The following is an 18,880-nucleotide window of genomic DNA, read 5'->3' as shown; positions in this document are numbered from 1 at the left end:
CCTCGAGTGGTTAATCTTTACTGAAATACTACAGACTGTTACAAAGTAGTGTAATTAATAATATAATATTTATATTATATTCCATAATCAATGATAGTACTATTAAATTCATATTTCCTAATAATCATTATAAAACCGTCAGCTGAAAGCCGAATTAGTAAAAACTCGTTTTTTCGGTTGTTTTCAAGACGTGTAGGTAGGACTGCATTATCTGTAGGCAATGACATTATTAATGGACAACGCACTCAATATAGTAGCTAACAAGTAAATTGCGATATCACACGTCGGGAATTTATAGCAATATGAACTTTATTATACCTAATGGCGTTAGAAAAGGATTTCTAGTGTCAATGTTCATTTGAGCGAACCCGTTCGAACCGAACCATTTAGCAGACACGATAAAAAGCATCGGGAATTTATACCAATATCACCTTAGATCATGGTTTCCAAAACTATGGGTCACGAGCGAATATTGAGTGGGCCCTCGCCACTGTATACACGAATTAAAAAAAATAGGAAGTGATAAATTTGATATGTCATGCCGCTATTTATAATTCCTAAAAATTGAAATAAGCTTAAGTTACGAAATTCTGGCTCTCAGTTGCTGATAATTACCCTTGCCTGTTCGATGAAGCTATGAAAGTCTTCCTCCTCTTTACTACCTCATATTTATGTGAGGTCGGATGTTCGGCTATGGTTAACATTAAAACTAAATAGGTACCGAAATAAATTTGATATATCAAACTCACTGCGATTAAAAGTAACTAAAGTTGAAGTTGATGCTAAAACTGTAATGAAGAAAAATAAGAAACAAATACATCCTTCCCATTGAAAGAACTTTGTAAAAAAAACCTTGCAGGTGTAGGTATTTAAGTAATATTTTTTTTTATTTAAGTTGTGTTTCTTATTTCAACAGTCTTTCATTCATATTGGTAAAACTTATAAAAAATATTTTTTTTATTTCAATTAGAACAAATAAGACAGCATTAAGTAGTTCCACGACTCGCCACTAGGGAATCTGAGCATTTCCAATATGTATGCCCTCTTTTCTCTAAGACAGCTAAGAGGTGGGTCCCAAGATTGGAAATTTTTGTTAGATGGGTCGGAGCCCAGTCAACTTAGGGAACCACTACCTTAGATCACAAAAAATATAGATAGAGCTATTGCAAGTGTTTGTTCCTCAAAACATAACGAACTTTTTCACGCACTTGCCTCGTCCCCTTCACGCATCCTCCGTGGGCCTTTCCAGCGTTATTCGAAAATATGTTTAACTGCGTGCGTGTCGTAGGGTTGCCAGATATCGAATATTTATTCCAATGTATAATTTTACAAGCGATGTTTTTATAAATTATATTATGGCTACACTGGCGTGTTGGTTATGCACTTGTTAAATTACTCACTAAAATCAGCTGATGCGGGGGGCTTGAATATCACCTTTATTGTAATAGCGTAAGAACAGGTTATGCCATTCGGCAGACCGACAAAAAAGTTAGTGTCATTTTTTTTCCAGATGTTTCGTCCATATTAATTACGTCTGTAGATACATAGGATATCTGTTCTGCTAAAATATATCGGCTTTACTTACACATTGCGTACAATTTCTCGGCCCAGTTCATAGTAATATTATAAAGATTTCGGGCACACATAAATTTGGTATTAATACCTACCAACACACGTATAGACAGCCTGGAAGCAAGTTAATTTCTGTAACAATAATATTATAATAGGTAGGTACAGGGGACCAAGACCCGCCGTGCCATAAATGATGATGATTTGAACATGATATTCTAACCTATTCTGACCTATCTGACATATTTACTGAAATTCATGTTTTGTATCCATTGTTAAAAAATTGTGCGGATCTTTGGCAATTTGTCCCATGTATTAAAAAAAATATTTATAAAGTTATACGAAAAAAAAAACAATTTGGCCTAAAACAAGATTATAAACTTAAAGATTAAACATTAAATAAAATTAGCGGCAACATGACCTATCTAGCAACATTCCTATGAAAGCTGCGTAGTTAATGTGTGCTCTTCGTTGATTTTTTTTAATAAATTTCATTAATAATTTATAAATAAAAAAAACCTAATAGTTTCATAAAAAATATATTTTTAAATTAGTTTTTTCGAGCTATTTTGCAGATAGCCCAGATTGCCAAAACGCCCACGATAAGTATGTCCTGTATCAAAAAAAAAAGTAGCTAAAAAACTATTTACAAAATATTAAGTAGGTAGGTATTGATTTAAAAACATATTGTCATGTTCTATCGTCCGCGACGTTTGTATTTAGATAGGTAACCCTTGTGTTGAAATAATATTTTTACCTATTATATGTATCACTGACAAGAACTCAGGACATATTATCCGTGATCTACACTCCAACTTAAATGTTCACCAATTACAATTGAATGAATGATCAACATATTACAATAAGTAGGTTACTACCTGCTTCATTCTTCCAAGAACAGCGCCTCAAATTTATAGGCCATCCATGGACTGAAACCGTATGCGGTTTAGAACCGGTGTGCCATACTAAGCATATCTTTTCTGTTCATGGAAATATATTTTCACAAACTATATTATAAGCATCTGATCGTATCCGTTTATACCATACACTCACACTATCAGATTTAGTGAAAATATATTTTCATGAACACAAATCATAAGTTTAGTATGGCACACGGATCTAAACCGCATAAGGTTTCATTCAGTCCATTGATGGCCTCTTAGATAGGTAATAAATTATTATCGAAACGGTAGGACACCAGAGAATATGCTGTTTTTCGAGTATTTTTTTACGAAGGTAAGTTGGAATACTTAAACCGTTCATAAATGGTGGAATATTATGCTATGGAGGTTGGCAACAATAAAACAAATTCATGTTTATGTTAAATGGACCATTTTATTTCAAAATTGCATAGAAGTACAATAATATTATAAACTTTACACATATACAGTGGAATTTACTTAGCTATACTTAAAACATATTTAAAAAAAGAAAAATCGAAGGTTGTAGGTTGACTCTAATATAAAAAAAGGTTTGGAATTTCTAATCTCCACAATTAAGAGCAAGCTGAGCTAAAATGTAGTAGGTATATGCTGTGGTAAATGAGTAATATCGCTTCTAATATAATTCAAATGTAATGTATCTCTCGCAATGTAAAATAAATAAACATGAAATGTTTTCAAGCATTGATATATCAAGAGTATACTGACAGAAAGCATTAACTCATTAAAACAAGTTCTGAGATAATCGCAAAAAGGACTTTAATTTCTTATTCAAAGCGTTCTCCCACATAGAATTTCTTATGATTTAAAAACATTGTACATTATAAAGACTAACCTTTATGGCAAACACAATATACGACATGTTACAAGTCCTATATTTTGTATACGCAGAACGCATTAGGTCATTATCATGCTTTCTATCAGAATAAAAAAATAACAATATGATTTAATAATGTTTCTATTTTTTCACCATTATATCCTATGCCTTTGTGCATTTTACCAGGACGTAGAGCGTAAAATCGTATACATTTTGGCATTTAAAACAGAAAAACAGCAAAAACTGAAATAATGCGTTCCGTCAGTATACTCTCGATATAAGGTAATGGACTTTGTTTTGTCTCAATATTTCTCATTATGTCCTTTTCAATAAAACAATCCTCAGCCGACGACATTTAAATGGCGTTTACCATAATGGGTCAATTAATGCACACTCCTGCTACATACGTGAGAAGACACGCTAGTAAATCAAAACATCACACTTAAATGACTTGAAGACTAAATCATTTAGCGTGATTTCATACTATTGTTATCTGACTAATCACAAGGGTATTTAATTGCATGTAGCCATTGCCGACTCAAGGCGATGATCAATAAACAATATCCCACATAAATATTTTAAATAAAATGTTGTTTCTTCTATTTTTTTATATACAAAGATAGACCTAATAAACACAACTTACGTAATATTTTGCATAGTTGTATGTTTCAAACTAAAATCAATTTTATTTTTTTCTGGATAACCGTTAGTTTATTATCACCCTGTAAGACATGACTCGATTTTTTAAAAAGGTTTCGAATCACTAATCTCCACAATTCGGAGCGATAGCTTTAAAGTAGCTTGATTTCATGAAAGTATTTAACTATCAGGATACATGTCAGTACACAATATGAATAATTAATGACTTGACACTTAATTTTTATTTTTATTTGATATTTTTCATAAGAAACATGAGTAATTAAAACATAACATTAAAATGACTAGTCTCCAGAATGAGTCATTGTGTGTACCTTCAGGACACTTGACCTTGCACATGAATAATTACACACATTACATTTAAATGGCTTGTCTCCAGAATGTGTCATTTTATGTATTTTCAAGTTACCCATCTGTACACTTGAATATTTACACTCATCACATTTAAATGGCTTGCCTTCTAAATGAGTCATTTTATGTATCTTCAGGTTACCCTTCTGTACACATGAGTAATTACATTCATCACATTTAAATGGCTTTTCACCGGAATGTGTCATATTATGTATTTTCATGCTACCTGACTGTACACATGAGTAATTACATACATCACATTTGAATGGCCGTTCTCCTAAACGAGTGTTTTGATGTATTTTCATGTTAGAAGACCGTTTGCATGAGAAGCTGCATGTATCACATTTTAATGGCTTTTCGTCGGAATGAATTATTTTGTGTGATTTCATCTTAGATAACAATACACATGAGTAATTACAAACATCACATTTTAATGTCATTTCACCAGAATGTTTCATTTTATGTACTTTCATGTTACCCACCTGAACACATGAGTAATTACATTCATCACATTTAAATGGCTTGTCCACAAAATGAGTCATTCTATGTACCTTCATGCTACCCGCCTGCACACATGAGTAATTACATATATCACATATAAATGGCTTTTCACCGGAATGAATCATTTTATGTATTTTCATGCTACCTGACTGTACACATGAGTAATTACATACATCACATTTGAATGGCCGTTCTCCTAAATGAGTGTTTTGATGTGTTTTCATGTTAGAAGACCGTTTGCATGAGTAGCTGCATGTATCACATTTGAAAGACTTTTTATCAGAATGAATCATTTTGTGTGATTTCATGTTAGATAGCGTTACACATGAGTAATCACAAACATTACATTTAAATGTCATTTCACCAGAATGTTTCATTTTATGTACCTTCATGTTGCCCACCTGAACACATGAGTAATTACATTCATCACATTTAAATGGTTTGTCTACAGAGTGAGTCATTTTATGTACCTTCATGCTACTCAACTGCACACATGAGTAATTACATATATCACATACAAATGGCTTTACACCAGAATGCGTCATTTTATGTAACTTCATGACACTTGAACCTGCACATGAGTAGTTACATTCATCACATTTAAATGGTTTGTCTCCAGTGTGATTCATTTTATGTATCTTCATGGCACTTGACCTTGCGCATGAATAATTGCATACATCACATTTAAATGGCTTGTCTCCAGAATGAGTCATTTTATGTATCTTCAAATTACCTACTTGTACACATGAGTAATTACATTCATCACATTTAAATGGCCTGTCTCCAGAATGAGTCATTTTATGTAACTTCAAGTTACCTAACTGTACACATGAGTAATTACACACATCACATTTAAATGGTTTTCCTCCAGAATGTTTCATTTTATGTATCTTCATGTTAGCTGCCGTTACACATGAGTAATTGCAAAGAACACATTTAAACGACTTTTCACCAGAATTAGTCATTTTTAGCAATTTTATGCTATCTGCTTGTACACATGAATAATTACTTTCCTCACATTTGAATTGTTTTTTAGCTGAATGTTTCACGGAATTATTCTTGTTTGCCAATGTGTTTTCATGTATCGATTTATGAAGCATCATTAAGTCTAACGATCCAAAAAAATCAAAACAGATACTGCATACAAAATTATTTTTATAAAACGATTTCTTTTCCAATTTTATAACAGCCTCTAATAGTTCAGGGTTTGTCACATTCGATTGAAAAATATCACGTTGAGCAGTGTGACAGATCACGTTTATGTTTTTAAACCTTTCAACGAATTCCCGGACATCTTTTTTATTATCTTGTTCGTCAATCTGTAGGTCTTCCCAAGGATTTTGGACATCAGTATTCTCTGCTAACGATTTGAGACTCGCAATGCTGGCCGTTACTGAGCTTCCAGCGACAGACTACAAAAACAACCATTTACAAAGAAGAATCAGTTGGTGTGACGAGATATTTTTTAATTAGAAATTATTAACAAAGTAAGACTTGAAACCATGGCCCCCACATCCTGAAGCGGGCCCCCCTACCTATCGCTAAGGGTAAAGTCAATGTGACGTGCTGCAGTAGCGTTATCCAAATGGTGTATTTTTAGTAATTTTTAATGGATTTGTCGAGTATCGGCACACAGTAAAAAATTGCAACGTACAACCAAAAGTTTTAATTATTAATATCATCAACGTAAACTTTTTTTTTACTATTAGAGCAAATTTGTGATCTGTGTTTATCTCGATATGGTCGGCTCGTCCCCCTTGTGGGAGCTATGCTTGAGACCCAACTCTACACTAGGAGACTTTATCAATAGAATGGGGGCAAAGCGAAATGGTGAAAGTCGAATATATCCACCAAAATTGTGCTACGGAAAATCTAATATGCAAGTATGTAATTCAAGCGTGTTCGGATCATTCATTGTATATATTAGGTTTCACGAATTACATTTAGACCATATTACGATCTGTCTCCTCGCATAATCCCATTTGGCGATCTTACATTTAAAAGCACTTATAATAACGGATATAACGTCTATAATGTGTGGTTTATTTACGTGTGACACTCACATATTCAAAACCCTGCGTCAATATGTAGTGTATTCGGGAAAAGCCTATAGGAATCCAATGTATTACTCTGTTCTGAGAATAAAATGTACTTATTACAAAATAGGCTATGCCAAAATAGTGGCTCAAGATCGTACCAATTGTCTCAACAAAACACGGTTATATTAATAATGTTTACATAATATGGATAGCACTTCGCAATGCCATTAAATAGGTTAAGTCGACAAGACAGATTGTTTTGTATCAGTCGTTACGGCAAAACGTAAAAATACGATTTTTAATTCTAACCTCAAAAGTGGAACCGTCATCCTGCGCCTCTTTCTTTATTACTTGATTTGCCTGAACGTTTGAATGTAATATGTGCACGTCATGCGATTGCTGGTATCCTGCATCATGTGTGTTCAATTCGTCCGGTTCACGTTTCACGTCCATTTTTGTTGATTTTAAAAGTTTAACAATGACCAGTGGCGGATGGCAGTGCAATGACACGTGGCATTCACATCAGTGTTGCCATCAGTGTTGCCATATTTTGAAAGTGGAATTATAGTACAGAGCCTCTAAAATTATAGTATTTGGGGATAAAATATAGTACGCGTTGTCATCTGTTGAAAATGTATAGGTTTTGTTTCTCAGAAAAAAATAACGGACAATTTTGTAGAATGTGTAGCGCCGCGGGCCGTTGGCTTGTTTTTTTTAGAAGAAATATTTCACCGCGGGCCGAATGTTCCCTATTTTTCATGGTCGGCTCGTAAAATTTCAGATTCCCAAATATTCAAAGACGGCTCGTTTTTAGAAAATGAAGTTTAACGGAATTTTGTAGAATGAAGAAATATCAGTAGATTCCAGAAAATATCAGTAGATTCAGTATATAGCCAAAATTATCAAAAAATATCAGTAGACATGGCAATTGCGAAATTATTGTACTTTTTACATATTTTTTCCGAAATTAAAAATTATAGTATTTTGGGCGTACTATACCTATGTTATATCGTACATAGTACCCGAACCAAAATTATAGTACAAATACTATAATTGTAGTACGGTTGGCAACACTGGTTGCCATCTTTTCAAAGTAGAATTATAGCACAGAGCCTCCAAAATTATAGTCTTTGGGGAAAAAAATATAGTACCTATGCGTTGTCATCTGTTGAAAATGTATTGGTTTTTTGTTTCATAGAAAAATAACGGAGAATTTGAGAAATTCCAAGACCCCTTTTTATTTAGGTACTTCTCGCAACCAAAAATGCTTACCGAATAAATAAAGAAATAAAATTTTAAACCAAAGTCAAAGGATTTTTTTTACGTTTTTCGAGCATTTTTTTTTTCAAGTTCTCCAAACTTCTTATATTGCGAAATTATAGTACTTTGCACCAATTTATCGAACGGAAATATCGAAATTATAATACTTTTACATATTTTTTTCGATATTTAAAATTATAATATTTTGGGCGTTCTATACCTGTTTTTAATCGTACATAGTACGTGGACCAAAATTATAGTACAAAATACTATAATTATAGTACGGTTGGCAGCACTAATTCACAGCGAGAGACAAAATGTCATTAACGGTATTGCCATTTTATATATTTATTTTAATATTAGTGAGCTACTTTACGAGTTGTTTGTTGGCGAATTTAAAAACGGGCGATTCAGCTACTGCAATTGTGAGGATGACACACATAACTTTCCATTCGCTGAGAAGCCAACAAGTTAGCGACTATTTTGACAGAACGTAGTTCGTTTTTCACCGGGAGGTCGCTACGCTCGACTGCGCAGACGCAGCTCATAGACAATAGCATAGACTAATATACTTTATGAGTCAATTACGTTGAGCTACTTTACGAGCTGCTTGTGGCGAATTTACAATCTGCCTGCAAAGTCGTCCAGTGTCATCATCGAACAAGCTAACAAGCAGATTGTAAACACTCTACAGAGAAAAGTTGAAAGCCGGTCCACTTCGTAAGCTACACGCCGGCTTGTGGGCCTACTGCGTCTGCGCAGTAGAGCGCAGTAGCAACCTCCCGGTAAAAAAACGAACTACGTTCTGTCAAAATAGTCGCTGGCTTGTGACTTCTCAGCGAATGGAAAGTTTTGTGTGTCTTCATCATAATCGCGTAGCTGAATCGCCCGCTATTAAATTCGATAACAAACAGCTCGTAAAGGAGCTCAATGTAATTGACGCTTTTTAGATACCTACGTAAAAATGCATAGATAATAATATACACAAGCTAGTGAGTTGAAATCGTAATATGTCAATAGGTATTGATGTGTTGTTGTTCAATTTTCTTGGGATCTAGCGCTAAAAAATGAAGTGGCACGCAAATAATATTGTGAAATTTCTTAACATCTACCAGCAGTACCCTGCGCTATGGAATCTAAAAGACAAAAACTATTGCAACACAAAATTAAAAGATGTAATTTTCAAACATCTTTTTCGTGAACTTACTGTAAAGCGGTTAATTGGGAGAATGGATGCGAAACAATTGAAGGTGAAAATTAAATCTATTAAAGATGTATATAGACGTGAATTAATCAAAATTGAAAAAAGTAAGAAAAGCGGCTGTGGCACCGAAGAAATTTATTCGCCAAAGTTGGCATGGTTTAACGATGCAAATTATTTGAATGAGTCTACAAAAAGTAGCAAATCAAATTTGGTGAGTAAAATATTAGTTAAGTATTTTAATGTCTATTTATTTACAGATCATTATAAATGCATTATTAATCAGAGTCCAACTTTCTCCCATTGCCAAGGCAGGGGATGTTCTTTTGTGAAGTATGTAGCATATTATGTTCGTCTGACTTCCTCAGCAGCACGTCTGCAATTCGCTGCCTAATTTCCAGGTTGTTCTATGTCACTTTCAGTAAAATGTTCAGGAGAGCAATTTGAAAGTTCACATTGAAATAATAAATTGCACCAACAATATATACATTGCTGTCTGATTCCCAGGTTGTTCTATGTCATTTTCTGTAAAATTCTCAGGAGAGCAAATTGATAGTTCATATACTTAGAAATAATTGCACAACCTATATACTTACTTATAATATTAAAAACTGTGTTCTGCATGTAAAAGAATAACTTAGTTTCGAGATTATCGACAAATGCGTGCATAATTATTTATATTCTAACTAATGGGTTAAACAGAGTTCTGGAAATAGAACAAAATGGAAATCAGGCAACGAATTATTGCTGCCTAGATAATTAATAGGCTGCAGAATGTTGGCACTTTCCTTCCAGAGCTCATGTGTTATATTCCTAGTGTTTAAAACCTCTCTATCCACTGCTTGTTGTGGAAAGTAGTTGCCTGGAGCAATCTTTCGTAGCCAGTTATGAAGACTGCAAGCAGCCCAAATGACTTTATCAATATTTCGGGTTCAACTCAATTGGTCTTGAAAATACTCCAAATCGCCATGCAAGTATGCCAAAAGCATTCTCTACAACTCGTCTGGCACGGAAAGACGACAATTAAATATTCTTTTCCACATCACTGAGGCCAGTTTTACTGTAAGGTTTCAGAAGATTTGTTCTTAAAGGGAAAGCATCATCTCCAATAATAACGCCGTATTCAGGCATCCCAAGAGTATTGCTTTCCATTGCAATGTTCAGAGTGCTATCTCTGAACATTGCACTGTCACTTGCTCGGCCATTTCCACTTACGTCGATGTAAGTAAAGCAGTAATCGGCATCAACCATAGCAAATAATATGATACCATAGGTTTTTTTTGTAATTGAAGTAGGCTGAAACGGAACATGGAGGTATTTTAATGGTGACGAGTTTTCCGTCGATGGCTCCAAAACATCCTTGAAAATTCCAACGCTGGAAAAATTTCTTTTCCATTTCTTTCCATTCATCAACTGTTTTAGGTACCTACATGCAAACAATAAAAGTAATAAATTAAATTAAAGTACACCCACGGCGGCCGCGCGGCTTAAGCGTTGGACTATAATGCCGTGGGTCTCAGGTTCGAATCCTGGGTCTGGCAAGTACACATATTGTTTTTCAATTTGTGTCTGTCAGGGTATGGACCTAATAGGTTGAGCAAGTGGCTGTCATATATTTCTCGTAAAAAACAAAATCTGTTAATACAAACCTCTACTCTGTGGAAGCCCATATGATCCTATTAGGATCGGACATGGTCGAAAGAAAGAAATTAAAGTAATATTTTAAATAAATTGAAATCAGGGTAACAGATTTGTATTACTTCTAGGATCTGTCACAAAACAGCCAAGAAACAGTGCCAGATGAGGGCAGTAAAAGCTATAGGGAATCTGTAGAGTCCGACAACGACAACAACTGCCCAGAAAGACGATGCAAGAACAAGTCGCCTGCAAAAACGAGACCACAAGTGACGCCAATGAAAACGGTTAAAAAACAACCAGCATCCGAAAAATATCCTTCTGAAATATCAGAAGCGATTCACCAATTGGACCATATTGCACAGAATGCATCTGAGGAGATACCGTTTGACCTTTTCGGAAAGTTTGTTGCATCTGAGCTTCGTCAGCTAACACAGCAACAAGCCATCTTACTACAGCAGGAAATTCAAAACTCTATCATTCGTTCTAAGCTATCCTCTTTGGAGCATGTGGTTTATTTAAGCCCACAATAAGTTGGCTATAGTGCATTTTCACCATCTTCTAACCATTCACTTACTTCGCATTCTGTGTCTTTAAATGAGGATAATGACGTTTTAAGGCAGGCTATGTTTAATACATTTGGGACAAGTATGCAGTAAGAATACTATATATTGTAACTAACTATACTTTCATCAAATATATTCTTACAAAAAAAAACTGTTGTAAATTAATTTTCACTCACCTCAATAAATGGTTGAAGGGCGCGAAAAATCGCCGTAAGCACTTCGGATAACAACTTCGATATTATTGTTGATTCCAGAATTCGAAACAGGTACTCCAGAGACTTGAAAGAATTACCAGTTGTTAAATATCGTATGTAGTGTAACTTCCAGTTTTCTGACTACTGGGATTGCCATTCTCATTTTCATATCTTGTTTTTTGAGCATTCCATCTACCATCTGCAGTAAATCATCAAAATGGGTACAGTTTAATCTCAAAATATTTCGATAAGCCGCATGATCTTCGTCTTTCAACTCTTTCAGTAAACTGCTCGATGCACCATTTTTCTCACGCAGCACTCGAAATGGAAAAGTTTACGAACCGGAACGCTCGACAATTTTCTGAAGATATTTAGAAAGTTATCAAACACTGTGAATTTTATAAAAATAAGTGTGTTAGATTTTCTATTATATGGCTTATCAAGCTCAGATGGTCAAATATTTTTTTATACGAGACGAAGCGATAATTTTACCGATTTTACAAACCGGAACGGAGCTCCACTGCGCTCCGGTCCATTTCGAGCCCTGTTCTCACGTCTTTCTATCCATGATTTTACCCACAATCTTCTGTGCCTCAATTTCTGCTTTTCTTTCTGTTCTAATTCCTTTTTGATAGCATGAGCTAAAATAACAACTCCCGCGCGAATTACTTCCGTCGACATTTTGTCAAGTTACTACTGATTGTATATAATAATAAACATTATACTGTATGTAATGTATTGTATTCAACTGCTTGTAGTTATTTAAAACTTGCTTAGCAAAAATGCTTGCCGAACAATGTTTCCATTAATGTCAAAACGGTAAATTTCAAAATGAGTAGTTCGTTTTTCCCGCTACCATCGCTCTACTGCGCAGACGGCCCACACGCCGGCGTGTAGCATGTAAAGTTAACCGGCTTCCAACTTTTCTTGGTAGAGTGCTTACAACCTGCTTGTTAGCTTTTTCGATGACGACACTGGGCGACTTTACAGGCAGATTGTAAATCCCCCAACAAGTAGCTCACTGTCATTGACGCTTTAAGCTACTTTATAGGCTACAAGCCAGCTAATTTACAATCTGCTTGTAAAATCGCCCAGTATCGAACTAGCTAACGAGCATATTGTAAACAGTCTACCGAGAAAAGTTGAAAGTCGGGCTACTTTACACTCTACACGCTGGCGTGTGGACCGATATGCGTCTGCTCAATACGTCCCGTCAAAATAGTAAATACTTACCTAAAATTATGATCTATTATGATATGATATGATACTCGCTAGCTTGTTGGCTTCTGAGCAAGTAGAAAGTTTTGTGTGTCATCATCTCAATCGCTCTAGCTGACTCGCCCGCTTTTAAACTCGCCGAAAAGTAGCTTGAAAAGTAGCTCAATGTCACCGAGGCTTTAAAGTAGGTACCTAGTATACCTACCTAGATATATCATTCTACAGTGGCACCATAGGCGATTCGCGCATGTGTTGAATTGATTGCAACAATGCCTGATTCAATGCGAGCATACAATTCCACTACAACTGCAAACCGCATTTGCCGTACCCATGGTGCTACTGTAAAACGATTTACCTATAAGTACCTATATTGCGAAAACATTGTGTGAAAATTTTGTCTATGGTGAAAACATCTGGCACTATAACCTTAGACAAATTTTGCTAAATTACGCAAAATGAATGTAAAACGTGATCCAAATGAGACCGAATCTCACTCAGAAAAGCAGCATTGGTTTGATGTACCAATAATTACGGATCCAAACCCCCTGAACGCAAGTATTCATGTTAAACAGGAGTATAACACTGATGACAGTTGGAACTTTGAGGTTATTTTTTTATATAATTTCGTCTCTGTTCCGGCAGAACACACTAACTGGAGAATACTAGTTTTGAGTAATTTGACTTTGAAGTTGTTAAAATGTTTGAAATGGTCTATCATGTGAGTTTATTAAGTAATCGTAAAAAGGAAGACTTTAAAATAAAGACTGTTCATTTATTAAGAAGGTTTCCAGATGGTAAAGTTTGAAATAAGGAAAATTTTGGTATAACTAACTCAATATGTCATTTTTTCGAATTAGTGTCTTCTACCTGACGATTTTTAGTCAATTAGCAGTTTAACTGTCGTATGCATGAGATTCCCAAAAACCTTATAGGCTATATACTGCACGTTTGTATGCATGAGTAAAAACGTAATTAGCTGTTAAGTGACGTCACAAATGTGACATATCATGTGTCATGGTGTTCGTATTATAAAATTTCATTCCCCGATAAATAATTCAAAATTTTGAAATTGTAAATGTGTCTGAAAGTGTGCGAACGGTACCATATAAATTTGATAATTATACATGAATAATTATTATGAAATTTAAATAATTTATCACATGTATTTTATAATTATTCTACTGTACGAAAGGTTGTATTGCCAGTAAACTTTTCCATTTGGTGGCAACACTGAATACATTTGGTGGCAATACTGAATATTATTATGACTAACTTCACTTCAATTATTGAGATCTCAAAAGAGAATAAGAATAAATGACAGAAAATGCAAATGATTTAAGACAATAATATGTAATGATATCTGTATAATATTATCATTTATACCAATCACCGTATGATACTATTGATGTTTCCAGTGTATTTGAGAGTTGTGCCTTGTTTATTACAGTTATCTTACAATAATTAACTAGGTAGGTAGGTGGTACCGTAATATTTTGAAGAACGCAGAATGCTTACAATTGTATATTTTAATGCCAGATACAGCAGTAGATACATATTTTTGCGGTGGTTTAGCGGAGATATTTTATCGTAATCTTACGTAAGTCCATCTTATGTCTCCATGAGAAATATTGCAAGCGAAATAGGCGAAATAAGCGAGGCATTTTATCAGTTACCTACTATCTAGATTATAGACTAGGGATCAAAATTATACGTATTTTGTAAACAGCACGACTAGGAACTGTTTTTAAAGTTCGCAAATGTTTTACAGAATCTACAAAACGAATAAGGGCCTCAACCAAATGTTTTTTGCAATGAATGCAAAATTTAAATGACATTTGAAAGTGACAGGTAGCTGAGGCAGCCATTTTTAATGGCGCGTGACGTCAGATCGCTTACGTCACAAAGAGTGTTATTAGCTATTCGATGGAAAATCGGTTAAATAGCTTATAAAGAATTTGGGAATCTCATACATACGGCCCTAAATTAATATAAATTCTGAAGCACAGAGAATATGACGTATGCCAGTCAACTGGGTATTGTTTGATGATTTAAGTATTACTTACCTACCTACCTATAATTTTCATTTTACAGAAGCCTTCAACTCACCTACATCATAATATTATAAAGAGTGAAAAAGATAATCAGCAGGGTGGCTTCCAACATGAGTCTAGCGAGAACATGAAACACACATCCAATAATAAAGTTCCACAGCCTGAGTGCTCATATACGGAAAACATATCAGAAATTCAGGTAAGTAGGTAATTATTGCAGAATAACACAGTTATTTTTCAACTGCAAATAAAAGAAGATTAATTATAATAATAAAAGCAAAAAAAGAGCCACTGCATCAAATTATAATCGCTTTTGCATTGAATCATTCATCATTGTAGGGAATCTGCGCATCTATTATATACACAAGACTGCTTTCAGTCTTCGCGACAGCTAACTAGGATAGAAAAGTATCGAAATATTAACACTTATTGTAACAGGAACAATAAGTTAGCCGTCTTAACAGTAAAAACTGTCTATCTCACTCTAAAATGTATCACAGCCAAGACGCTGTTAAAACATAGCACTTATTGTAACAATTACAGCTAACTTATTGTAATTGTTACAATAATTAGAGTCAAAGAAACGTATTTCATTTTTCTCTACTTTACATAAGACTCCAAACACAAGTAAATTTACATTCCACAGATATTAACAAGAAATTGTTTGCAGGAGATATGTATTGACTTATCTTTTATCCGTTGAATTTTTTGTTTCTTTGTCACTTAACATAACATGTCATTTAATGTCCAGTAGTAAAATTGTTAAAAATTAAGATGGGGTTTCTTTGACTCTAAGGGGCCGAAATTGCTAATACCTACTTGGATACTTCCTTACCCTAGATAGCGGCCGTAAGCAGCATTGTGTATATAAGAGATGCGCTGGTCTGTTGAGCATATAAATAATATAATATTATGAATTAATTCATTATTTTGGCCTTTACATGGTAGAAGTAATTTACTTTGTAGAATAATTAACAAATAACGAGCTTAAAGTGTCATTTAGAAATATTTTCAAACACCTATGTAGGAAAACTAATTTCTTACAAAGGAAGTAGCTACCTAACTAATCTTTTTTAGTAAATTATACCATAAACTATAAATATTGGGGCATATCGAATAATTAGCTAATGATATATTTAAGCATATGTACTAATAATAATAATAATTCTATATATGACTAATGCCATGCGATATAGATATATATATACCAGTGGCGATGGGTGGAAGTAGGCTGTTAAGATCTGACATCATTAATAGTACACACTAAACCCACGGTGGCCGCGCAGCTAAAGCGTTGGATTTTAACGCCAGGTTCGAATCCTGGGTCTGGCAATACACATATTGTTTTCCAATTTTTGGGTGTCAGGGTATGGACCTAATAGGTTGAGCAAGTGGCTGACATCCATTTCTCGTTAAAAAACAAAATCTGTCAATACAAACCTCTACTCTGTGGAGGCCCATATGATCCTATTAGGATCTGAAATGGTCGAAAGAAAGAAACTTTGTCAGTCATACGTATTTGTTTTCATTGAAATAAGAAATTCAAATAAACCCTGCGAAACCCACGCCATAATAGATAATAGTCAATATTTCTCGTCTATCTATAAACTTTCTAAAATTAAAACGTACATAACTTTAGTTATTTTATAGAAAGAATAATATTTTACAGCTATTATAGTTTTGCTTAGTGAATTTAAAAAAAATAACCCCTAATAGGTATGTAAAGTACTCGTCTATCTATAAAATATTTTTAATTATGCAATTAAATCATACATAACTTAAGATGTTTTATAGATAAAATAATATTTATCATGCATTATAGTTTGGTTTAGTTAAAATACACCAAGAATATGTGTTATATAATGTATTATTAATCCAACGAAAACAAATAAGTAAGAATGAAAAAATCTGCACAATTTTGTCTTACCGCCCAAAGTATACCAAAACTATTATGGTTTGGTTTAGGTAGGGTTTAATTGATTTTTAAAAACTTACCAATACCATCTATAAATTGTAGTATTAGTTCAATACAAACAAATACGTATGAGTGCATGATTTACAATGTTTAATGTGCACTATTTATCGTTTATCTTAACAGCCTACCTCCACCCTTCGCTTCTGATATATGCATATCCTGAACAGCATTCTCTCGAACTCTTGATAGAATGATTAAATTTCTTACCATAATAAGGATACATTATTTCGGCAAAATGTACCTAATTGTACATATGAAAATATATTTCATAAATTCATTTAAAAATATATTTTTATATTCGGGTTAAGGGTTTGTCAATTTTGACTTGGCACCCAGGCGGCAACCGTCCTTGGCGTGACCCTGGTGTCACTTGTTCTGATTTTACTAAACGTTTCAATTTCTTTGCAGACCCCGTTCACAAAACGAATCAAAGCGAATGTATCTCAGTCAATCTTACACTCTTACGATAGTTTGATTGATGGACATGACGTTACAGATGAAATCGTTGTGGCTCCTGTAAAAGAAGTGCTTCCTAAGATGAACTATGCGTCGTTATCTGGCAATGATGGGACGCAGCTCAGTCAAAATAAACGATTTGCTTGTGATGAATGCAATTATAAAGCTACTCGTGCTGAGCATTTAAGATCGCATAAAACACTTCATAGTGGTGAAAAAAAGTTCCAGTGCAATGTATGCGACTACAAAAGTAATCGATCAACTACACTGAAGAGACATGAAATGATTCATAGTGGTGAAAACCCGTTTAAATGCGATTTATGTGATTACACATGCAAGCGATCCACTGATTTTAAGCTACATAAAATGACTCACAGTGGTGAAACACGTTTTCAGTGCAAATTTTGTGATTACAAGTGCTTGAAATATGATTTATTAAAGAGACATGAAATGATTCACAGCAGCGATAAACCTTTTAAGTGTGATGTATGTCAATACAAATGCAGGCATGCAAGTAATTTGAAGCGACATAAAATGAATCACGTTACCAAAAAAACTTATTAATACAATTATATTGGATGTAACACTTAATAGCGAAGGAATCTAAATTTTATATTCATGCAACACCTTTATCGCAGGCCATGTGAAGAAGTCCATCTACGGTGTAATGTAATCAGAAGGGCGTGTCGCTAAATTTCAAAACCGTCTATAACACTTATTCATTATTTTGAGAAAATCATTAAAAAATTTTTGAACTAAAAGGGTTTTAAATGTTACAGTAGGTAGGTAGTGTTATAGCGTGAATTAGACATAGACACAGAAACATTGATTTTGTTTCATAAATAACAGTTAATCGTACCTAGCGGATTTTGAAAGAGGCGATAATATTTTCGTGTAGAGATTTTAATTACGACTCCATTGATTATAATATATCTTAATTATTTTAAAAAAATGTTATAGCGGATTTTTTTGAAATTTAGAGACACTGTGTCTGTGATAGGAACTAAATTACCAATCTGTATAATATTATTGTAATAATTATTTGAATAAACTTTACTTTGACTGTGTCTCATTTGGTTTTCGTTCGCTTTCTATAATCAACCAAGTCTATTAAAAAGTTATTGTCAATGCTATAATCATGGCCCCCACATCCTGAGTGCCCCAGACTAGGATGTTTGACGGGCCCCCCTACCTATCGCTAAGGGTAAAGGCAGTGTGACGCACTATTGTAAAATTTTCCAAATGGTGTACGTGGTAAAATTTTATTAAGGTGTATTTTTAGATTTTTGTGTATATATATATATATGTAAATCCATTTGAATTATGGAGTTGTCGAGTATCGGAACACAGTTAAAATATGCATCGTACAACCAAATAATTAAAATTACCTATTGACAACGTTGATGTAAAATAGCGCCGCAGGCGAGACTTTTTTTACTATTAGAGCAA

General features: G+C 34.1%; 1 protein-coding gene and 1 long non-coding RNA gene across 2 annotated transcripts in view; both read left to right on the top strand.

Annotated features, from left to right (window-relative positions):
- The window catches only part of LOC147076893 (uncharacterized), a 300,090-nt gene that overhangs the window by 222,875 nt on the left and 58,335 nt on the right, over positions 1-18,880 (top strand). The window lies entirely within an intron of this gene.
- Positions 13,166-18,489, top strand: LOC147076897 (uncharacterized). Its single transcript, XM_085940575.1, has 3 exons — positions 13,166-13,554; positions 15,041-15,199; positions 17,384-18,489. The coding sequence occupies exons 1-3, from the start codon at positions 13,405-13,407 to the stop codon at positions 17,993-17,995; spliced, it is 921 nt and encodes a 306-aa protein (XP_085796701.1). The 5' UTR covers positions 13,166-13,404; the 3' UTR covers positions 17,996-18,489.

Source organism: Rhyacophila brunnea, unplaced genomic scaffold (genome assembly GCF_057557595.1).
Source record: "Rhyacophila brunnea isolate RB1 unplaced genomic scaffold, BYU_Rbru_1.0 scaffold_13, whole genome shotgun sequence".
Taxonomy (NCBI): Eukaryota; Metazoa; Arthropoda; class Insecta; order Trichoptera; family Rhyacophilidae; genus Rhyacophila; species Rhyacophila brunnea.
Note: the sequence above shows the minus strand (reverse complement) of the source record. Positions and strands in the feature narration are given on the sequence as shown.